This window comes from Protopterus annectens, chromosome 1.part2 (assembly GCF_019279795.1).
Source record: "Protopterus annectens isolate FY-2018-M chromosome 1.part2, PAN1.0, whole genome shotgun sequence".
NCBI classification, from domain to species: domain Eukaryota; kingdom Metazoa; phylum Chordata; order Ceratodontiformes; family Protopteridae; genus Protopterus; species Protopterus annectens.
The window spans coordinates 554,538,946-554,558,903 of NC_056727.1; the positions used below are offsets into that span (position 1 = coordinate 554,538,946).

A 19,958-nucleotide genomic window follows, 5' to 3' on the forward strand; every position below is an offset into this window, starting at 1 on the left:
TTTACTGCCATATCATTTCCTGGTAGATGGCTTGTGAGAAGACAAGAGAATCTGTCTTGTATCTTCTGAAATTGAATGAAGCCTGGCAATCAGGGGAAGTGGATTAGCCAAGCAGTCAGTTTCAGGGACTGCAGGGAAGGGTGAAGATCCCCTGACGGGTGAGTCAGAAGGTCCGGAACAGAGTCCAGGATCCATGCATCTTCCAACAGATGATGGTGGAGAAATGGAAACCAAATTTGTCGAGGCCAGTAGGGGGCTATGAGTATAACAGTCCTTCCAAGCGATTTTGCTTTCTGTAAATATTTTGGTATTAATGAGAAGGGTGGAAATGTATAAAGGAGACCTTGGGGCCAATCGTGTAAAAATGCGTCTCTCGGGGGATGACCGGGAGGTGGTATTAGGGCAAAGTAGCTTCTGCATTTTAAATTGATTTGGCTGGCAAAAAGGTCGCAGCAAGGCTGGCCCCACTTGCGGAAAATCAACACCGCAACCTATTCTTCGAGAGACCACTCATGAGGGAGTAATATTGGCTTGCTTAGCTTGTCCACTATTATGTTGGATTTCCCCAGGATGTGCGTTGCTAACAGAAAACGCTGGGACGACACAGCCCACTGCCAGACCACGAGGGCTTCTCGACAAAGGGGGTAAGACTTGGTTCGGCCTGCTTGTTCAAGTACCAGATTACTGACATGTTATTGGTCTGAATTGCAATAATCCCTAGAGGGAGAGAGTCCTGAAAGTACTGCAATGCCAGACGTACCGCTCTCAACTCTAGAACACTGATGTGCAGATGTGTTTCTTGATCTGTCTATGTGCCTTGGGCAGCCTTTCCCTGAAAATGCCCCCCCATCAGGGAAGCGTCTGTGGTCACAGTGGCTACTGGGGGGGGGGGGGTGGAGAACAAAGGGTCTTCCGATTGTGACATGGAGACGTCAACCACCACCGAAGGTCTCTCCTGCAAGAATCCATGATAAGAATCATGTGTTGCATTGGTAATTTCTGGAAAGACCACTGAGCGAACAGGAGCCATTGAAGAATTCACATATGCATCCTTGTGAGTGGTATATCCAGGATTGCTGCTGCCATCAAACCTAGTACTTTCAATACCTCCACTGCTGTAGCTTTGTTCTTTGACACCAGTGAGCTGACATTTTGGCAGAGAAGAGAGACTCTTTCGATAGGGAGACGTAGAGTGGTAGTTGAGGTATCCAACTCTGCTCCTATAAAAACGGTATGCTGCGATGGCGATAAGGCAGACTTTTCGAAGTTGATTGTGATAACTAATTGATGGCAGAGTGTATTGTGCTGCCTGCGTCAATTGATGCCTGGTGGTAGCGGTGAGGAGCCAATCGTCTAGGTATGGAAATACCTGGAATCATATACGTCTCAGGTAAGCAGTGACCACTGCCATGCATTTGGTGAACACTCTGGGGGCTGTAGTGAGACCAAAGGGCAGGACTCGAAACTAGTAATGACTGGCTCCCAGCCGCAAGCGCAGATGATCTCGGGAGCGTCTGTTCATCTTTATGTGACAGTACGCGTCCTTAAGATCTATGGAGCATATCCAATCACCTTTCCCTAAAAAGGAAGAATGGACTGAAGCGTGACCATTCTGAACTTCTCTTTCTTTACGAAATGGTGGAGTCTGTTGAGGTCCAAGATAGGTCTCTAGTCCCCTGTTTTCTTTGGTACCAAAAAGAATCTTGAGTAAGTTCCGAATCTGACTTGGTCTGCTGGGACTGGTTGGATGACTCTTTCTAGCACTCTGCGGATCTCTACGATTGCTTGTTCCCTAAGATTGGGTGGAACATCTGGGATTTTCTTTATAGGAATGGGAGGGGAAAAGAACGGTATGAAATATCCTCTGGAAATGATGCTTTGTAGCCAAGTATCCAATATTATGTTTAGCCAGGCTTCTGGGTACAAAGACAAGCGACCCCTGACTGCCTCCAGAGTCGAACAGTTGGGCCCCCTTTCAGGGGAGCTGGTAAGGACTGACCAGAGAACTGACCCCTGTCACCCTGTTGCTGTGGACCCCCTCTGCCACGGGGGCAGCGTCTTTCGTTATAACCCCCTCCTCTGCCTCTAGAGGGGGTTTCTCCACGTGTGTCCTGAAAGGCTGCCTGAGTTTTTCGGAACCACATTTTCCCTCCCCTAAGGCCCTTGGGGCAGGGCCGAGTAGGGGTCGAAAAACGGACTCCAACAGCAGATAAGGTCTTGCCTCCCTGCTCACACCTGGTTAAAGTTTCCTTTACTTTGGGCCCAAACAGTGATGAGCCATCGAATAGGGTATTAATAAAGAAAGACTTAAAGGGTTCCGAAAAGGAACAGAGACACCTCCAGGCTCGTCTTCGAAGAGCAATGCCCGAACTAGTGGCTCTGCTCGAACCCTCAGCTGCATAGGATATGGGATGCATGGATGAGTTCACCACTGAGTTTAGGGTAGCGAGCTGGGCGTTGACTCTTGTCGGCCACTCCTGCAGCTACCGTACTCTGGAGAGCATCTCCTCGCTCTTTCAGGAGGTCTCTCTGTTGTCTTGTAAAATGGGTTAAGTAGTTCAGTGATCGCAGAGAAAAAGTCGCTGAACTAAACATGTGCTTCTCATATCTATCCATAACCCTAGAATCTCTGTTAGGGGGATGGATAGAAGAGGATGTCTCAGATACTTCCTTTTTGGTGGCTGCAGCTACCACAATGTCATCAACAGGCACTCCCTTTGTCAAAAATGGCTTGCCCACTGGAGCAGATATGAATTTGTTAGGTCTACGAGGGACAGGTTCCATGGCCTCCGGTGACTCCCACGCCTTACAAGAGATCAGTTCCATGAGCTCGTCGTAAGGCGGAGACACCCAAGAAATGGAAGGTTGAGACACAAAAGCCTTCAAGAGCATGGACTCCTCCTCAGTAGGGGTCTTGGACTGCCAATCACCCCTCTGACTAAGGATCTCTAGTATCTCTGCAAAGGAGATATCCTCAGAGAGGGATCAAGGGGACCCCTTCTGACTCATCTAAGTCCGTGTCAGATGTCAGACACTCCTGTGGGGAGTCTAAGTGCCTCCTCTTGCACAGTCTCTTCCTGGGCACCTCCTCAGTGGGGGGATCTGGGGAGGTCTCAGAAGAGCATGGGACACCGTGGGGGTACTTGAGGCTCGGGGTGTCTACGCTTAGAGGGACCGGTAGACGAAGAAGCAGACACAGGAGCTTGAGGGGAGAGGGAAAGTTGAACAGATGCTAACGTTGTCTTTGGAGACAAAACTCTCCTGACAGCAACGAAGGCACCATGGCTCCGATGAGAAGTGTACGGACTCGAGAGTACCGTCCGATCCTCCCACACCAAAACCCTGGGCTCAGAGCCTGAGGTAGGAGCCGAGCTCATCAGAGCCAAAGCCCCGAAAGGAAGAGTCAGCACCGACAAGTCAGTGCGACTATCCTCCCCAGATCCGACGGGAGAGCAAAGGCTCCTAGAGTCCTCGGTTGGTGCTGAGGACATCCGAGTAGATGGAGCTGATAACACCAGTGTGGGTATCGGCTCCAAGGGTTCAACCACCATCGGTTCAATTTCCTTTGGCTCCGAGAGTCCAGTACGGCTCGAAGGAGTAGACAAATCCGGTTCCATGTTCTTCGGTACAGACGAGCTGGTCGGGGCCAACAACAATTTGGCAAGTCCTGGTGCCTGTAAAAGCTATTAAAACACGAAAAACACTTCTGTAAAAGCACCCACTGGTAATCTAAAACAACCAGGATGCAAGGATCACGAACCAAGCGTTGAGTAAAAAGTTTTTTAATTGTAACAGCTTCACCAGTTCAGCTAAAAATGCAAACACTTCCAAAAAGTAAAGTCAGTCAAGCGCTTTCACCCGGGCCCTCCCAGGCTTTCTCAAGACATTTTTACATTGGGTGGTGAGTCTATTTATAATACCCTTGTCCAACCCTGCCTGTAAAAGCTTCTGCACTAGCCGATCCATGTCCAAATCTGAAAGGCTGACTGAAGACTTAGATGATTGCACCGAAGGTGCTGACTAGAGCAGAGGTGAAGAAGGAAATTCAGAGACCGGCTCCAGTACCGAGAGGTGGCTCCGAATCAAAGGTACACTTGGTTCAGATGCGTGTGGAACCAATGACCCTCCTTCTGAAATCTTAGCCATTTTTGAGACATTATCTGAAGACTTGGACTTTGAAGATTTGGAGGACGTACTAGTACCCTCATGGCTACTCAAAACTTCCAAAAAAGATTGCTGTAGCAATCCCCTGTTTATAAGTTTCCTCCTCCTCTCCAAGAGGACTCTTGAAGAACAGGAGTGGCATATGCTGCAGGTATCATGGAGGTGCTTAGCCCCCAGACAGTAGACACACTGAGTGTGTCTGTCAGTGACAGACATTTTCTGCCCACAATCTGGGCATTTTTTGAATCCCGATTTAGGATGGGATTTCTCCTTATCTGACATATTTAAAAGAATAAACAGTAAACTGCAAAAAGGTAGATTATATCCACAGACAACTAAGCCTAATCCGGGCACTATCTAAAACAGTATTTTATATATATATATAGATATATATATATATATATATATATAAATATATATATAGATATATAAATATATATATATATATATAGATATATATATATATATATATATATATATATATATATATATATATATATATATATATATATATATATATATATATATATATATATAGATATATATACACACACACACACACACACACACACACACACACACACACACACACACACACACACACACACACACACACACACACACACACACAAATATAGGGCTAAGAGGCCCACAGAAAAAACCTGACTACTGTAAGGAATAATAGAGAAAAGGGCTAAAGGCCCACACAAACAAGCCAATAAGGCCCTAACTTTTAAACTATTTATACTATGTATAAGTATTTAACTATAGAGTAAATATAATACTACTAACACACACTATCTTTTTAAACAAAAAAGAAAACTTTTTATAAACTTGCTGTTAATTTTTTTTCAAAAATGGTCCGAGCTATCTGCATCACCGAGATCTCTCTTGCTGCGGCAAACTAGATCTGAGGTAATTCCAGCAGTGCATTGTGGGATAAGGGGCTTGGTGTCAAGCTACTGGCAAACCTTGAGCTTGCTATTGGCCGTGTCGGAGCCCAGAATCGGCTCTGGACCCATGAGTGAGAATAAACAGCGAGATTTAACAACTTGACATTGTATGTTTAATTGATTGATTATTTAATTAAATGAATGTTGGTGATGTATAAGTAGGGGAATGTGTTTTTTGATAAATTTGTACTCTTTGAAGGCTGTAGTGGCCGAGGCGCCAAGACAAGACAAACAAAATTTACTGTCGCTTTCTGAAGAAACTACTATCAACAGGGTTGGAGGATAAGCATACAGAAGACCCAGGGGCCAACCACACATGAGAGCATCCCTGGGTGTCTTGTCACCGAGGAAGAACTAAGGCATAATAACTGCTGCACTTAGTGTTGGACATGGAAATGAACAGGTTGCAACATGGAGTGCCACAACGTTGAAAACTTTCAGCAGCAACCCTTGGATTCAGAGGCCACTCATGAGGAAGGAAAATGTTCCTGCTCAAGCTATCCAGTAGGATTTTGGATTTCCTTGGGATGTGCATTGCAATCAAACTGCTGAGTCGAAATTGCCCACTGCCAGACCCTCATGGCCTACTGACAAGTGGGTAAGACTGAGCTCCCCCCCACTTTGTTCAGATGCTAGACCACAGACATTGTTCTTCTGGACAGAAAGTACACCCTTGTGGAGGATGTCCTGAAAAGTCTATAACAAGAAGAGGACCACCCTCATCTCCAAGATGCTGACATGCAGGTTAGCCTCAGCTGCTGTCCAGATCCCCTGGGTATTTCTCTCTTCGAGGTGCCCCTCCAACCCAGCAGAGAAGTGTCCTTCATAACCGTAGCCTGAAGAGAGGGAAAATCAAGTGGTCTTCTGGTAGACACAAGGGAGACTCCAACCACCAGCTGATCTGATCTCGACAAATTCAGGTCAGGTAAACTGGAAAATCCATTAGACATGTTTTATATGACCACAGTGGACCATCTGAGTCCACTGTAATGCTCTCATGTGATACCTGGCCAAGGGAGCCAAACGTCAACTGCAACGTGGTCCAAAAGGCTAAGGGTAACAAGTGCTAAATGCTTTCTGCACATAATCAAGGAACTTGCCAGATCAAAAAGGTTTGATATTCTGGGCTCAAAGCTTGGCAAGCTTGGCAATCTGGGAGACTGTGTCCAAATGGCAACCTATAAATTCCAAAGACTGAACTGAATGGAGACTGGACATCTGGTAGTTGACTGTAACCCCTATGGAACTGCAAAGCTGGAGTAAGGCGTCCCTGGCTCCTACCAAGGATGACCTCAAGAGGGTGGTTAGAGTGAATCATCCAGATAAGGAAAAACTTGGAACACCTGCAACCTGAGCCAGGCTGCTACAATTGCCATTACACTTGCTGAACACCTGGGGTTGGTGTTGAGACACAATGGCAGCACTCTTAACTAGTAAAGATCATTCCCCCCGGGTAGGAAATGCAGGAATCTCTTGGACCACCCCACAATCTTTATAAATTGGTAGGCATCCTTAAGACTGATCAAGCACATCCAGTCACCCCTCATCAACAGAAGTAAAATGTACTGCACCATGACCATTTGGAACTTGCCTTACTGATTCAACTTGCTCAAATCCAAAATTGGCTTGAGGTCCTTGTGCTTTTTTGAAACCAGAAAAGGACCTTGAGTAGACCCCTGGATCCTCATTGATTGGTGGGACCACTTGCATGACTCAGCTTGCTAGCAGCTTTTGAATTTAATAGCTGCTGCAGTTCTCTGATGGAATGGAACATCTGTAAGTCATTTGGGAGTCATACTGGGAACCTGTATAAATGGAAATGAATAGTCCTGGATAGGACTCAACACCCATACATTCGAGGTAATGGACTCCCAAAGCTTTTGGGTGCAGAAATAATTGACACCCTGACTGCTTCTCGAACAGGACACCAAGGCAACCTTTCAATGTCTCTTAAAGGGCACTCCGGAGAAACCTCCACGAGAGTCTTAGTTCTATGGACCATGCCTGCCTCAATAGCAACGCCCACTGTGGCTGCCTCCTCACCTCAGGGAGAACCTCGAGAAGTAGCCTCTTTAAGGGGCTGCTGCGATTTCTTTTATTTAAAAAAAAAAAAAAAAAGAGATGTTTTCTCCCCCCTTCTGGTTCTGAGAAAAGGTCCGTTGAGAGGTAGCAAAATGAACACCAGTGGCAGACAGCATCTTCCAGTCTTGCTTATCCCTGGTCAAGATGTCTAACTTTCGGCCTGAAAAGAAATGAGCAGTCAAAAAGGGCATTAACAAAGGACTCAAAGCAGTCCAAAACATCACACCATCTCATCTATGCATGGTGCTGCACAGTGATGCCGGTACCAGCCACTTGGGGCATGATACAAGTTACACTGGAATGCAGACAGATGGGCACATTGTAAATAGACTGAAGGGTTGACAACTGAGTCTGCAGTCTCTTCGGCGATTCTACAGATTGCCGTTTCTTCACTGCTCTCGATACTTTCAGCACAATGTCCTGCTGAAGCCTGGTCAAGTGAGCTAAATAATTTAGCATCCTTAACACAAAGATGGCTGAGGTGTAAGTGAGCTTCTCTAAGCAGTCCAACACCCAAGACCCTCTATTCAGGGGATGTACCAAGAAACTCTCCTCTGAAATGACTTTTTGGGTAGCCGCCACCAACATAACTATCTGTGGCAGAATCATTGCTCCTGTGAAGTCAATCCTGGGGGGGTATTTTGTTTGGCTTTTTGGGGAGTGGTTCCACCATTTTGAGCTCCTTCCATGCCCTTTGAGAAAGCAAATCAATAAATAATGTCCAGATGGGGAAACACCAGGGGCATGGATAGGCCCACCCTGAAACCATCCAAGAACATTGACACCTCCAGGGAAAGGACTTCAGCAGTCCAGTGCCTACACTGGTGAAGGAGTGCAAAAAACACCTAAAGAGGTGCCTTCACGAAGGGATTTGGGGGACCTTTCTCCTCAAGGTCAGTGTCCTTGAAGACACACTCCTCAAGTGAGTCCAGGTGCTTACACTTGCACTGTCTCTTACCACTTCTGAAACCCATTGGGGAAATGAAAAAGAGGGGCCCTATTGGGAGGGCAGCTTGGAGAACAACACAGTCTAGCTGCTCCACAGCAAGCTGACAAGCAGTCACAGGCATGGATGTGTGGGGGCACACCAGTCGCACCAGACCACTCCCAACAGATCTCCACGTCAAAAAGCACAGGCAGAAGTGGGCTGACCTGAACCGACTGAGCTAGGGTCCAAAGATCCCAAGGACGTGCTGGAATCCAGAGCCATTCTACCTGGTCTCAACGTAGAGACCGGGGCCGAACTATCAAAGGTAGAAGCCCAGAGCAAGAGAAAAGACTCCAACAGTAAGATCGAACCCTACCTACAAACCCTTATACTGCCGACTGGCCCAGGAACCCACCCAGATCTGGGACTACTTGGGTTGAGGAGAACAAGGTCAGGATCGGAGTCAAAATCAACAAGACCACTGGCTCCACTCCTAAAAATTGGAAGACGATCTGGAATGACAGAGCAAACCAAGAGACATGAACCTCCAGGGCAAGGGCCTGGAGCCGAAGGGATGAGGCCCAACTCCATCTGTGCCTGTAGAAAGGCCTGCATCAACTGCTCCAGATCTGAAGTCTTCAGACTTCAACAGAACAGGATGATTAAACTGAGGAGACCACCAATGGGGCTTTGGAAGATTGCCGAATGGGCAACGATACAGACTGCTGGTCCAAGCCAGGGAAGCTCAGATCTGAGGTGGTGAAAGGGAGGACTTGGGAGAAATCTCATGGTGTCGGAGAAGAAATGGGGGAGAAAGCCCTTCCTGAAGGTACCCCTCACCAAAAAAGGTCTGGAACACTACTGGTAAAGGAGAGTGGCTTCCTAGCAAATGGAGCCATAGGGGAATGTTTCTGAGGTAGAGAAGCCAAACCGGATCGACTCGAAGACACCTGCCCCAAAGGTCACGGATTCCAAGGTGTTAGAACTCATGGTACAGCTGAGGCTGCCAGGGATCCAAAGATTTTGGGACTTTCAGATCTGGCCGGCCAGTAACAGAAGCAAAAGACAGTGTTGACTACTTGCAGTCTTCCCTTAAGATTTGTGGTCCTTAGTCTGCTTGTGACTCAAACTTTTCATTCTTGATGGGCACTGACTAAGAGTTCCCAAAAGATAGAAGACTCTTACGAATGAGCCTGGTTCTCCTGAATCGTACAAGAATCAAAGCCCTCACAAATACTACACAGTGACTCCAAGTGAGCAGTCCCGAGGCAGTACAAAAGCAACAGTCATGCGCATCCCTGGAGAGGAGTTCTTGATCACAAGAGACACCTTTTGAGTCCTTTTATCCATGAAGCCTAAAGTACTCACTAAACATAGCAAATGACACCATACAACACTAGTCCTGAAAGGTGGGGAACACACCCACACTAACATATATTAACTCATTACTTAACTAGCTTACAACTACAAGACAAAAAACCTTATTACAAACCACACACACACAAACATATACAAAGAAAGAACAGAAGCAATTAGGCATTGCACAAAAAAGGGTGCAGAGAAGAAGTGAATGACTGAGCTGCTGAACAGAATGATGCAAACTAGATTTGAGGTAAGTTTGAGTGAAGCCGGGAGTTATGGGCAGAGAAGGCAGAATTCACGAAGCTGAAATCTTGGAAATTGGCCAGCACTAGACCAGAGTTGGCTCCAATAACCCACAGGTTGAATCCAGACGAAAAAGACATTGGATTCTCAGATTTACTCTCCATGTTCTTTCCTCTAATTCTATCATTTTTTGAAGCATCTCTTGAGCAATCTCGTAGTCAGTCCGCTGTTTCTTCCTTTCACCCTCTGATTTTTGTAGTTTTATCAGCTAATCTAAATATCTGTTTAAAGCTTCTTCCATTTTTTCCAGCTTTTTGTTATTTGAGTCAATACACTACTGCAGTGTTCTATTTTAATCATCTGAGTATGTCTGACTTACTTTTTCCTCTAAATTACTGGAAGCCATGTCATGCACCAAAGCTGGAGCTTGAACTACTTTTTGATTAACAGGTACAGGATTCTTCCCAATTAGTGTTTTCTCTTCACGTTTTCTATTTGCTTTTCTTTCAGGCTCTCTTCGTTTCTTCTTTGCTGGCATCCAAGCAGTGTATTTAATAGCCTATGTGACATCCCCACTCTGGGCTAGTAATCAAGAAGCCTTAATCCTTATCACTGACACTGGACAGGGACGTTCACTTGAAACAAAAATGGACATAGTATTTCCAGATGCAGCTCTATCCATCAAGCATCTTCCCTTAAGAGCACACAGGGAACACACTCAGCGTGTGGGCTGGGTTTCTTTCTCTGTCTCTCCCAAGTTCTGCACTGGCACAGCTGTTAAGTCCTCAGCTGAGTGGACAAGTCAAGTCCTCCAGCACCTTCTCTGTGTAACCAGTGCTGCATGTCCCTGCCCCAAGCAGCTGACACACACACACACACACACACACACACACACACACACACACACACACACACACACACAAATATGATTTGCATGCACATATACACACACTCCTGGGAAAGGTTGGCACAGGTTTGCTAGCTATGACCCCTTCTTCCCAGACTATAAGGTAGTTATCCCTGCCACCAGACGGCAAACACTACAAAGCCAGCTAACCCAAGGCTTTTGCAAAGCTACCCAATTATACTGAGTGAAAATAATATTAATACAAATGGTAATGTTGATCAGACAGACTTTCAGGAGTAGCCACAGTGTCACCAAATAGATAGAAGCACACTCAAAGGTTAAAATATTTTCTAAAGGACCAGCCACAATGAAAAGTTTAAATACATTTAATAACAAATAATAAAAAACACGAAAAAACAAAATATCTATTTACAGTAAACACCAGAGTTTTAACCAGAGGAAATATTAAAAATAACACAGATGGAAAGATTCACACAGTTAAAGAAAAACAATACTTAACTATTCTCACTATGTTTTCCTGACCGATCTAGAGAACTACTGTTCACACTTAATAGAGCAAGGCAAGATGAAGTAGGTGAAGGGTCTTCTATGGCAGGTTCCAAGAAACAGACTGCTCTGAGACTTCAGTCTCCGATAATATTAATACATTATTTCTGTAAAGAATGACTTCACATACATCTGGTCATCTGACCTCTGATTTCCATGTAACCCCTCATTGCTAGAAACTGCCAGGATTTAGCACCTACATGTTAATAATAAATGCACAAGAGCTTTGCTCAGATCTGGTGCAGCTTCTGGAAGTCATAAAACAATTACAAACTTCTACTCCTCCTCCTACAGAGACTAACAAACCATGTTTCTTACAGACATTGCATCTATGGCTTCATTCAGAACTGTGAGAGAACACATTTATGGCCTAGGCCCAGTAATTTAATTTTCTTACTATTTCTCAAAGTTAGGTGGGATTGAGATTAACCTCTTCTCTTCCAGTATTCTCTGTTACAATACATACATTTAAACAGTTACAATAATGCATGCACATTTTTCTGGCCAGCAGGGCAAACTGCTGATATATTTTTAACACAAGCAGCTTTACAAATACATTTGTTCAGAACAAACATCTGTACAAATCAGTTTGATACACAAATGACAAATAATTCTTTACGAATGTCCAGCTAGCTGTGCTGGCATACATTACACATCCACTGCCCTACTTCTACTGGCATAGTTGGCAACACCTCACATCAAAGCCTGTAACTGAATTTACTAAAAGTGACAAAAGTTCCTGTCCCATGCCTTTCAATTTATGTTTCCTCTCTGGGAGAACTGAAGTTAAATTGTTGATCAGTATGCAGTCATCTGTAACTGGTCTTTTATGACCCTTAAGTTTCCTGACCAAGGAATATTCACATCTTACAAAAACGAGGCAGAAAAATACTTTTTCACATCCTATGTAAAACTACTGTAATTCCTGGCAGAAGGAAATTACATCTTTAGTTACAAACTCCATAAACATTTGTATACCTATCTCGGGAAAAGGTCAAAAGCTCACACATCTTTGTCATGCTGCTGGACAATGCATTGCACATATATACTGCAGATAAACAAGTCAAAAGTTTTTTACATTTTTACTGCTACTGAAAACACACATTCTGCTGGTTTACCTATTGCAAGTTTTACAAGATTTAAGTGCAGCTCGCATATCCACTACATTCTAACTCGAATAGTGGCATATTTACTTAGATATCACACTACTCAAAATTATTTGTTGATTAAGAGACTAATTATGTTGTGCAAGCAGAGGAATGGGTCGGACTTTGTACACTATTTCATGGACTCAGACTTGAGTGAGAAGGAAGTGATCTGGGATATTAAATTCAGAGTCTCTAGGGCAATGCAATGTTGAATAATAACCTCCTGCTTTTTAGTGATTTCTTTATGCATACAAAAACCTCCAGCTTTTCTTAAGCCTACTCAAAGTTGTCAATGACAAATACTGCAGTTTCTTTCCAACTTTGTGAAGTGATTCATGCCACAGTAGTCTTTCCTTTTATTTTTTCTTCCAAGGTTTATCATTTTGATGCTATTCCTACAGCTTTGGAAGCTCCTCTTTCATCCTTTCCATAAACCCTTACACGTTCTGTAAAAGGCTTTAGTGGGATCTACAAAGAAACAATCTATTCTAATTCTTCTGCAATAATGCTAACAAGAGTATTAAAGATAATCATTCTCATTACTGTCATCTCTGACAGACACCAAAAATAATCTGTCACCCAAGTCAATTATCTACCTCGACTGCCAAAATCAGTAATGACAAACTTTAGGCTAAGTCTTTACATTTTCATACAAACTGTACTGGCATGAATGTCTCTAGGGATATGATGCCCACCAATCTATTGATATCATGTATGTCAACACTTCTGCTTCTAAGAATGCATCATAATACCTGTTCCATGCTCTTGCTGTAAATGTCTTTTGCTCCTGCAACTGCTGCAAGATTGTTGGCCTCAGCTGTTGCCTACAAGAAAAAAAGTATTTCATAACTTCAAAATGCACACATCTGCAGCTTATTAAATACAGCAAAATAGCATTTGAGTATACTGTAGCACAAAAAGCAAATCTAAATTATTTTTAATCAAAAAAAGTTATGTACTTACAATAACAGATGATCTGAATCCACATATGCCCAATAAAACCATCAGGGTTAGTTGGTGCAGGACTACATCTCAGCATCTTAAAAACATTCCTAGATTCCAGCTCCTTCCCTTTGCCAATAATACTCCAATTCCTCTCGTTTTCCACATTTGAATATGCCCCTGAACAGTGAGCATTGCTAAAGAACACACCCAAACCCATACAATTCATCCAGGCTCTACTGTCAAAGATGGGGAAGGTAGGAGAGGAAGTACAAGTGTACAGAATGATATCATGAAGACAGTACAGTTGTGTAAGAGCTTACAATAACAGTAGATGTCCTACTGCATTCTCCCTTGCAAGAGCATAGGGCTGCAGAGGAGAGGCCTTGGAAGTAACTAGACAAACTGAGAACCTTCTCCTGGGGAAGGAAAGCATATATTTTCTTCAGTCTCCTAGAAACACTAGGTCCTGTGTAGGAACTATGTGTGATTTTTTTTATAGTTTATAGTGAAACCCATACCTGTCAGAAGATGGGCAGTGAATTGAAGATGCTGAAAAAGAATTTCTGGGGAAAGAGTCTGGATCAGAAGATCATCAAGGTAGGAGAAGATATGAATTCTTCAGTGCAATAAAAAGCTACATACTAGGCACTCTGTGAACACTTCTGGGGCTGTGGAAAGACCAAAAGGCAGAGCAGTAAACTGAAAATGCCAAGAGCCAGAAAAAAACCTTATGAATCTCCTGAAGGGAACACAATGTGTCAGTACGTGCCTTTTGGGTCTAATACCACCAAGAAAGCCAGAGAGGATGAAAGGTAATAGAATCTGAAGAGAGAACACTTTGAAAGACAGCACCTTCAGTATTCAAGATAGAGTCTAGGATGGGTCTCCACTGCCATTTTCTTGGGACTAGAAAAATCTTGGAATAAAATCCTTTTCACTTGAATTCTTTTGAGACTTGCTCGATGGTACTCTGATTCAAGAGATCTTGAATAATGGTGGCCAGAAAGGATATTTGGTTTTGAGGAGGTAGTGGAATGCTTCTCAGAGTGGGAATGTTTTCCCAAGACATGGCATAGCCACTCCTGGTGGAGAGGACCCAACTTGTCTGTGATAATAGCTTCCCACCTGGCCAAGGAGAGACAGAGCCTTTGAGACAGATGGGTAATGGGGTTGAGGACAGAGGGAGGGGTGCTGCAGGGGTAATCACAGTTTTTTTTGTCTCAAAACGGAGGCCTCCCAGTTGGAGGTTCCCTTTTTGATTTTTCAAAGAATATTTTCCTAGGAGTTTTCCTTTGTTTCTGGACTATTCTAGAATCCAGTCTAATGAAGGGGTAAGTTTACCTGGTTAGTTCCTATGGTATCTAGGTACTGAGGAAAGTAGGCTCTGTCTGCAGTCTTTCATAGTTATACAGACTGGTGGCCTGACGGCCAAACAGCAAGTCTTTGTCCAGAGGCAAATCTAGAATTTTTGATTTAAAAACTTCAGGTATAGGTTTGTCTGCAAAGTCATGCACATCTGCAGATAACAGATCCAGTGGCAGCTGCCCTGGAAGAAGCTTCAACAGCATTGCAACTCCACTTAATGCTAGGTTTAGCAATCTGAGTGGCCGGTGAAAGTATGCTCTGCATTTGATGCTTACAGTCTGCTGTAGGAGGACCCAAGAAAAGTTTGTTTAAAGAGTTAAGAACAGAGATCAAATACTTGAGTCTGGTAATTAATTGCCCTAAAGGCAAGGGTAGCAGAGGTGTAAACTTACTTCCATCTATACATAGCCCTGTTATCTTTGTCAGCTGGTAGGGCATTTAGCACTAGGCAGAAGGCTAGGTGGCTTATCTGGAGAGAGAGAAAGAAATACAGTAAAAGGGACTGTCAGTCTGCCACTGGGTTCTTGTATAAATATTTAAGGTCATCAGGGACCTTGTAAAACCCATTTGGTTTCTTAGAAGCTGGGGGTTGAGAATCAGGTGCAGAAGAAAACCAAAAGGAGTCCTGGGAAGCTTCAAGAACAGGAGGGACTGGAGAAGGGGCAGGAGTACCAATCTCCAAGAAGGTGTAATATCTCTTCTGAACATCACACTAGGTTTAAGAGGAGTAGCTTGTGGAGACCCAAAGGAGGTTTCAAAAATATAACAGCTTTGAACAACTCTTTTAAGAAGTCCATCCACTCCTCTCTAGTTGCTGAGGGGGAGGCCACATGCTTAAGTCTTTTTTTTTTTTTTTTTTTTTTTTTTAGGGAGGGTGGATGCTGGCCTTTATGAGAAGTAGAGGATCAGAACCATGTCTCACCTCTTAATACAGAGCCTGGGATTTCTACCTTAACTAAAATTTGAGGGATGCCATGTGGTCCTTCAGAAATGATGAGATGTGTCTCCACGGATGTAAGGGCAATCTGCAAGGCCTTAGGAATCATGCCAGCCTCCAAAAGTGTCTTGGTAGCGGGCAATTAAGAAAATAGTCTAACGTATCTCAGGGTCTGTAACCTTAGCAGGTAAGTTGAAGTTGGAAACATTGGACTGTGAATCTGTTCAAGGCTTCAGTATTTTCTATGGCAGTAGAGAGATGTCTGAGGATGCAGAGTCAGCCATCATGGAATGGGCCAAGTGTTTAAGACACTAGATCTCGAGAAAGGTGTCAAGAGTATAAAGCGTTGACCTACGGGTTTTGGGAAAGAACGATTGATAGATTGAGCAAGACTGATTGTATTCTGGGCATAGGCAAAAAAGACATTCAGTATGCAAGCCGTTCTGTGGAATCTGCCTACTGGACTCACACTTATCCCTCCTAGCTGGCATCTACAACTTTAAAAAAATATTGTAAGATAAAAAGAATCTGGAAAGGGGCATTTACTTGGCTAAATGAACAGAGCAAAAGTACCAATGACCAAACAATGAACAGTCCATCAGATACAGGACCTGCGTTCAGGCTGGTGGCGAGACAGTCTGAGGATCCATGCTCATACATTCATCTTTATTCCCAAATGCATACAATCTGAGGTCATGCATTAGATGTATGACCTAGGGAATGTAAAGCTTTGGTATCCCAGCTGGATGTTAGCGGTGACAACCCATACGTTAGGAAAACTGCAACAGTGATTTCAATCATAACATCTACCAATATGATATGCTTTGTATCTCACTTGATCCAATCCATCCACTTCAACCAGTACGAGTCCTAAGTTTAATCTCAGGTGGTACCATGACAGAATGGACAACTACAGACAGAAACGCAGCCTTAGACACAGGAACCATGTTCAGCTTAATAAGTGTGTTGTAAAAGTGTGAAAATAATTCAAAATCATGGTTGCAAAGACATCCACAGACCCTTTTTCGAAGAAAGCTTGAGAGGTAGTAATTACTCTGGTAGGATGCGCTTTATTGTTGATAGGAAAACCCTTACAGTATTTGTAACAGAAAGCAATCTAGAAGAGACTTCAGAAACTTACACAAGATAAAGTTTTTGTTTGTCTAAACAGAAGTGTGACTGCCTATACACATCCAAACAATGCAACAGATATTCCCCTCTCTGCTGCAGTACTGTGGACAAAACAGGCAGATTTGCTGCTGGATTTAAATTAATTTCCCTGGCTGCTCTCAGCATGAAAGAAAGGTTAGTCCATGAGGACACAATATCTATGATAAATTAGATATAGGAGGTTAACATTGAAAGACCACAACTCAACAACTCTTCTAGTAGACGTGACTATCAAAGTATGTACAGTTGTGCAAGTTTAAAAAAAAAATAATAAAATGAAGTTATGTCTTACCATAGTGTTCCATCTGTGTTGTCGATCTTCATTCATTCTTGACAGATGGGTTCGGTTCTGACCTCTCGGAACCGACTCAGCCGTTATACAGCTCGCACCAGACAAAAACTCTCAAGCTAAGGCTCTACCCACAATGCCCATCTCGCCATTACCTCAAATCGAGTTTTCAGGCTAGTACAGAAAAAGACAGAAGCCCTGTCTAAGATAAAACCCTACAACCTCCCAGAACAAGGTCTGATCCTCCAGAAGTCTCTCGAAGAGAGCACGAGGGTGGGCTGTCAAGAACGAATGAAGATTGACAACATGGATGGAATGTTATGGTAAGACATAACTTCTTTATCGGATGTTGTCAATCTTCATTAATTCTTGACAGATGGGACAAGAGTCCCCAGCTTCTTTAGATCCTGTGTGCCCCTAAGGAAGGATATTCCTAAATACCATAGAGCCAAAGGATACTCTTCCCCTGCAGACCATATCTAATTTGTAATGAGTGATAAAGGTATGAGGAGTATAGCCCATGTGGCCGTTGCACATGTCTTCCATAGAGGCCTTGGAATAGAAGACAGCTGAAGTGGAAACCGATCTGGTGGAATGTGCTCTAACCAAAGCTGGGAGTTTGAGTTCATTATGACTGTAGAGAAAAGTGACAATCTCCAAGCCATCTTGATAAGGTAACTTTTGATACTGGTTTACCCAAACTGGGTCCTGAATAGGATACAAATAGTTGTTCAGATTTTCTAGCAGATTTTCTTCTGTCCAGGTAAAAACGTAATTGCCTGTGGATGTCCAACAAATGTAAACAGTATTCACCTTTGTTTGAAAAATTTGGAAAGAAAACAGGCAAGTCTATAGATTGGTTAATATTAGATTCTGATACCACTTTGGGAAGGAAGGACAGGTTGGTTCTTAGAGACGCACTCTCCTTGTGAAAAATGATGCAAGGATGTTTTACACACAAAGCTTGTAATTCAGAAATTCTCTTGGCAGATGTGATAGCCATCAGGAACAGTGTTTTCCAAGATAAAAACTTGAGGTCACAGGTAGCTGTTGGCTCAAAGGGCTGCCGAACTAGGCATTGTAAAACTAAAGTCAAATCCCATGGCACTATACGGTTTTTGAATTGGGGGTGGGGGGGTTAGATGTAAAGTGCCTTTAAGGAAATTTCTGCACAAATGAGACATCAAGGGATGATCATTAAATCCATTATGAAAACTGGAAATAACTGCTAACTGAACCTTAATTGTGGAGGTAGAGGCTCCAGAGTCAAATAACGATAATAAAAATTCCAGGGCCTTATCAAATTATGCCGAAAATGGGTCTATGTTATTCATACAGGCCCAAATCAAAAATATTTTCTATTTGCTAAGGTAAAGTTTCCTAGTGGAAGGTTTATAGGAAGCCAGAAGAATCTTTTGTATTGAAGAGGATAAGTTATTCTGCCTGGCAACTACAGGAATTGGAGATACCAAGCCATCAGCTTGAGATTTTGAAGATTAGGATGCACAAGCCCTGTGGGTGACACAGCAGGTCCAGAGCTGGGTCCAGAATCCAAGGGGAGTGAACCAGATGAGGCCAACGAAAGGGGAACCAAATTTGGCAGGGGCCAATAGGGTGCAATGAGAATTATTTTGCTTCTCAACCTTTGGGCTTTCCTCAAAAATTGGGGAATCACTGGAGTAGGGGGGAAGAAAGTAGTCCCTGGGGCCAATCGAGAAGTGCGTCTCTCGGGGACTCCCCATGAGGGGGAACTAGAGCAAAGTAGCTGCTACATTTGTTGTTTACCGGAGAGGCGAACACATCACAAGCAAGGCTGGCCCAACGACAAAAGATCTTTATCACTATGTGGTGGTTGAGAGACCACTCGTGAGGCAGGAGGATGTATCTGCTCAATTTGTCTGCACACATGTTGGACTTTCCCAGGATATGCATTGCTATCAGAAAGTGGTTGGAAGCGATAGCCCATTGCCAGCTCCTGAGGGCTTCCCCAACACAGTGTGCAAGATCTGGTTCTCCCCTGTTTGTTGATGTACCAGACTACCAATATGTTGTCTGATTGGATTGCAACTGTCCCTGTAGGAAAGTTCAGCTTGGAACACTAAAAGCACTGCCCTCAGTTCTAGGACGTTGATATGCAAACTGGCCTCTTGCGGGAACCAATTGCCTTGAACAGTACTTCCCAGATCATGCTCCCCCCACCCTACCTGGGAAGCATCCCTGGCACTATGGCTTTGGGTAGAGATGGAGAAAAAGTGCAACCCTATAGGTAAGCCTTCTGACTTCATCCACCAGGATAAATCCTTTTTGCAGCGATTCGTTATCAGGATTGGATGAGACCTAGGATGAGTTAAAATTGACCATTGGGACGTCAACAGCCATTGAAGTAGCCTCATGTGGTACCTTGCTAGGGGTACTAAGGTTATAGTCACTGCCACGGTTCCCAGAGTTTGAAATACCAGGCGAGCAGGAACTTTGTTTTGGAAAATTATTGCTTGAACTTGTGACCTTAGCTTTATCAGCCTGTGGATGCTGAAGAGGCTACACGAGAAACTGCATTTAGTCTTGCTCCTATGAACTCTAGGACTTGTGCAGGAGATAACTGACTTTTCCTTGTTGAATGAAACGCCTAGTGCCTTGGCAAGATGTAGCACGAAGTCTGTGGCGTAAAGCAGTAGATGTCTGGTGGGGGGGGGGGGGTGAGGAGCCAGTCATCCAGGTATGAAAACACTTGGAACCTTCGAAGTCCCAAATGAGCTGTTACTACTGCCATGATGGTGAACACACCGGGGGCTGTGGTGAGACCAAAGGGCAGTGCTCGGAATTGGTAACGGCTGGCTCCTAGCCAAAGTGGAGTATCTTCTGGAACATTTGTCCATCTTTATGCGGTAATACACATCCTGAAGATCTACAGAGCACATCCAATCATTCTTCTCCAGAAAGGGAAGAATGGACTGAACT

The 19,958-nt window shown here is 43.8% G+C and overlaps 1 protein-coding gene across 3 annotated transcripts in view; it reads right to left on the reverse strand.

Moving 5' to 3' along the window:
* The window catches only part of ATL2 (atlastin GTPase 2), a 1,083,407-nt gene that overhangs the window by 109,749 nt on the left and 953,700 nt on the right, over positions 1-19,958 (reverse strand). For all 3 annotated transcript variants that reach the window (XM_044057663.1, XM_044057671.1, XM_044057677.1), the window contains exon 12: positions 13,047-13,118. In XM_044057663.1, the coding sequence (XP_043913598.1) occupies positions 13,047-13,118 (72 nt within the window). The remainder of the gene's footprint in view (positions 1-13,046; positions 13,119-19,958) is intronic.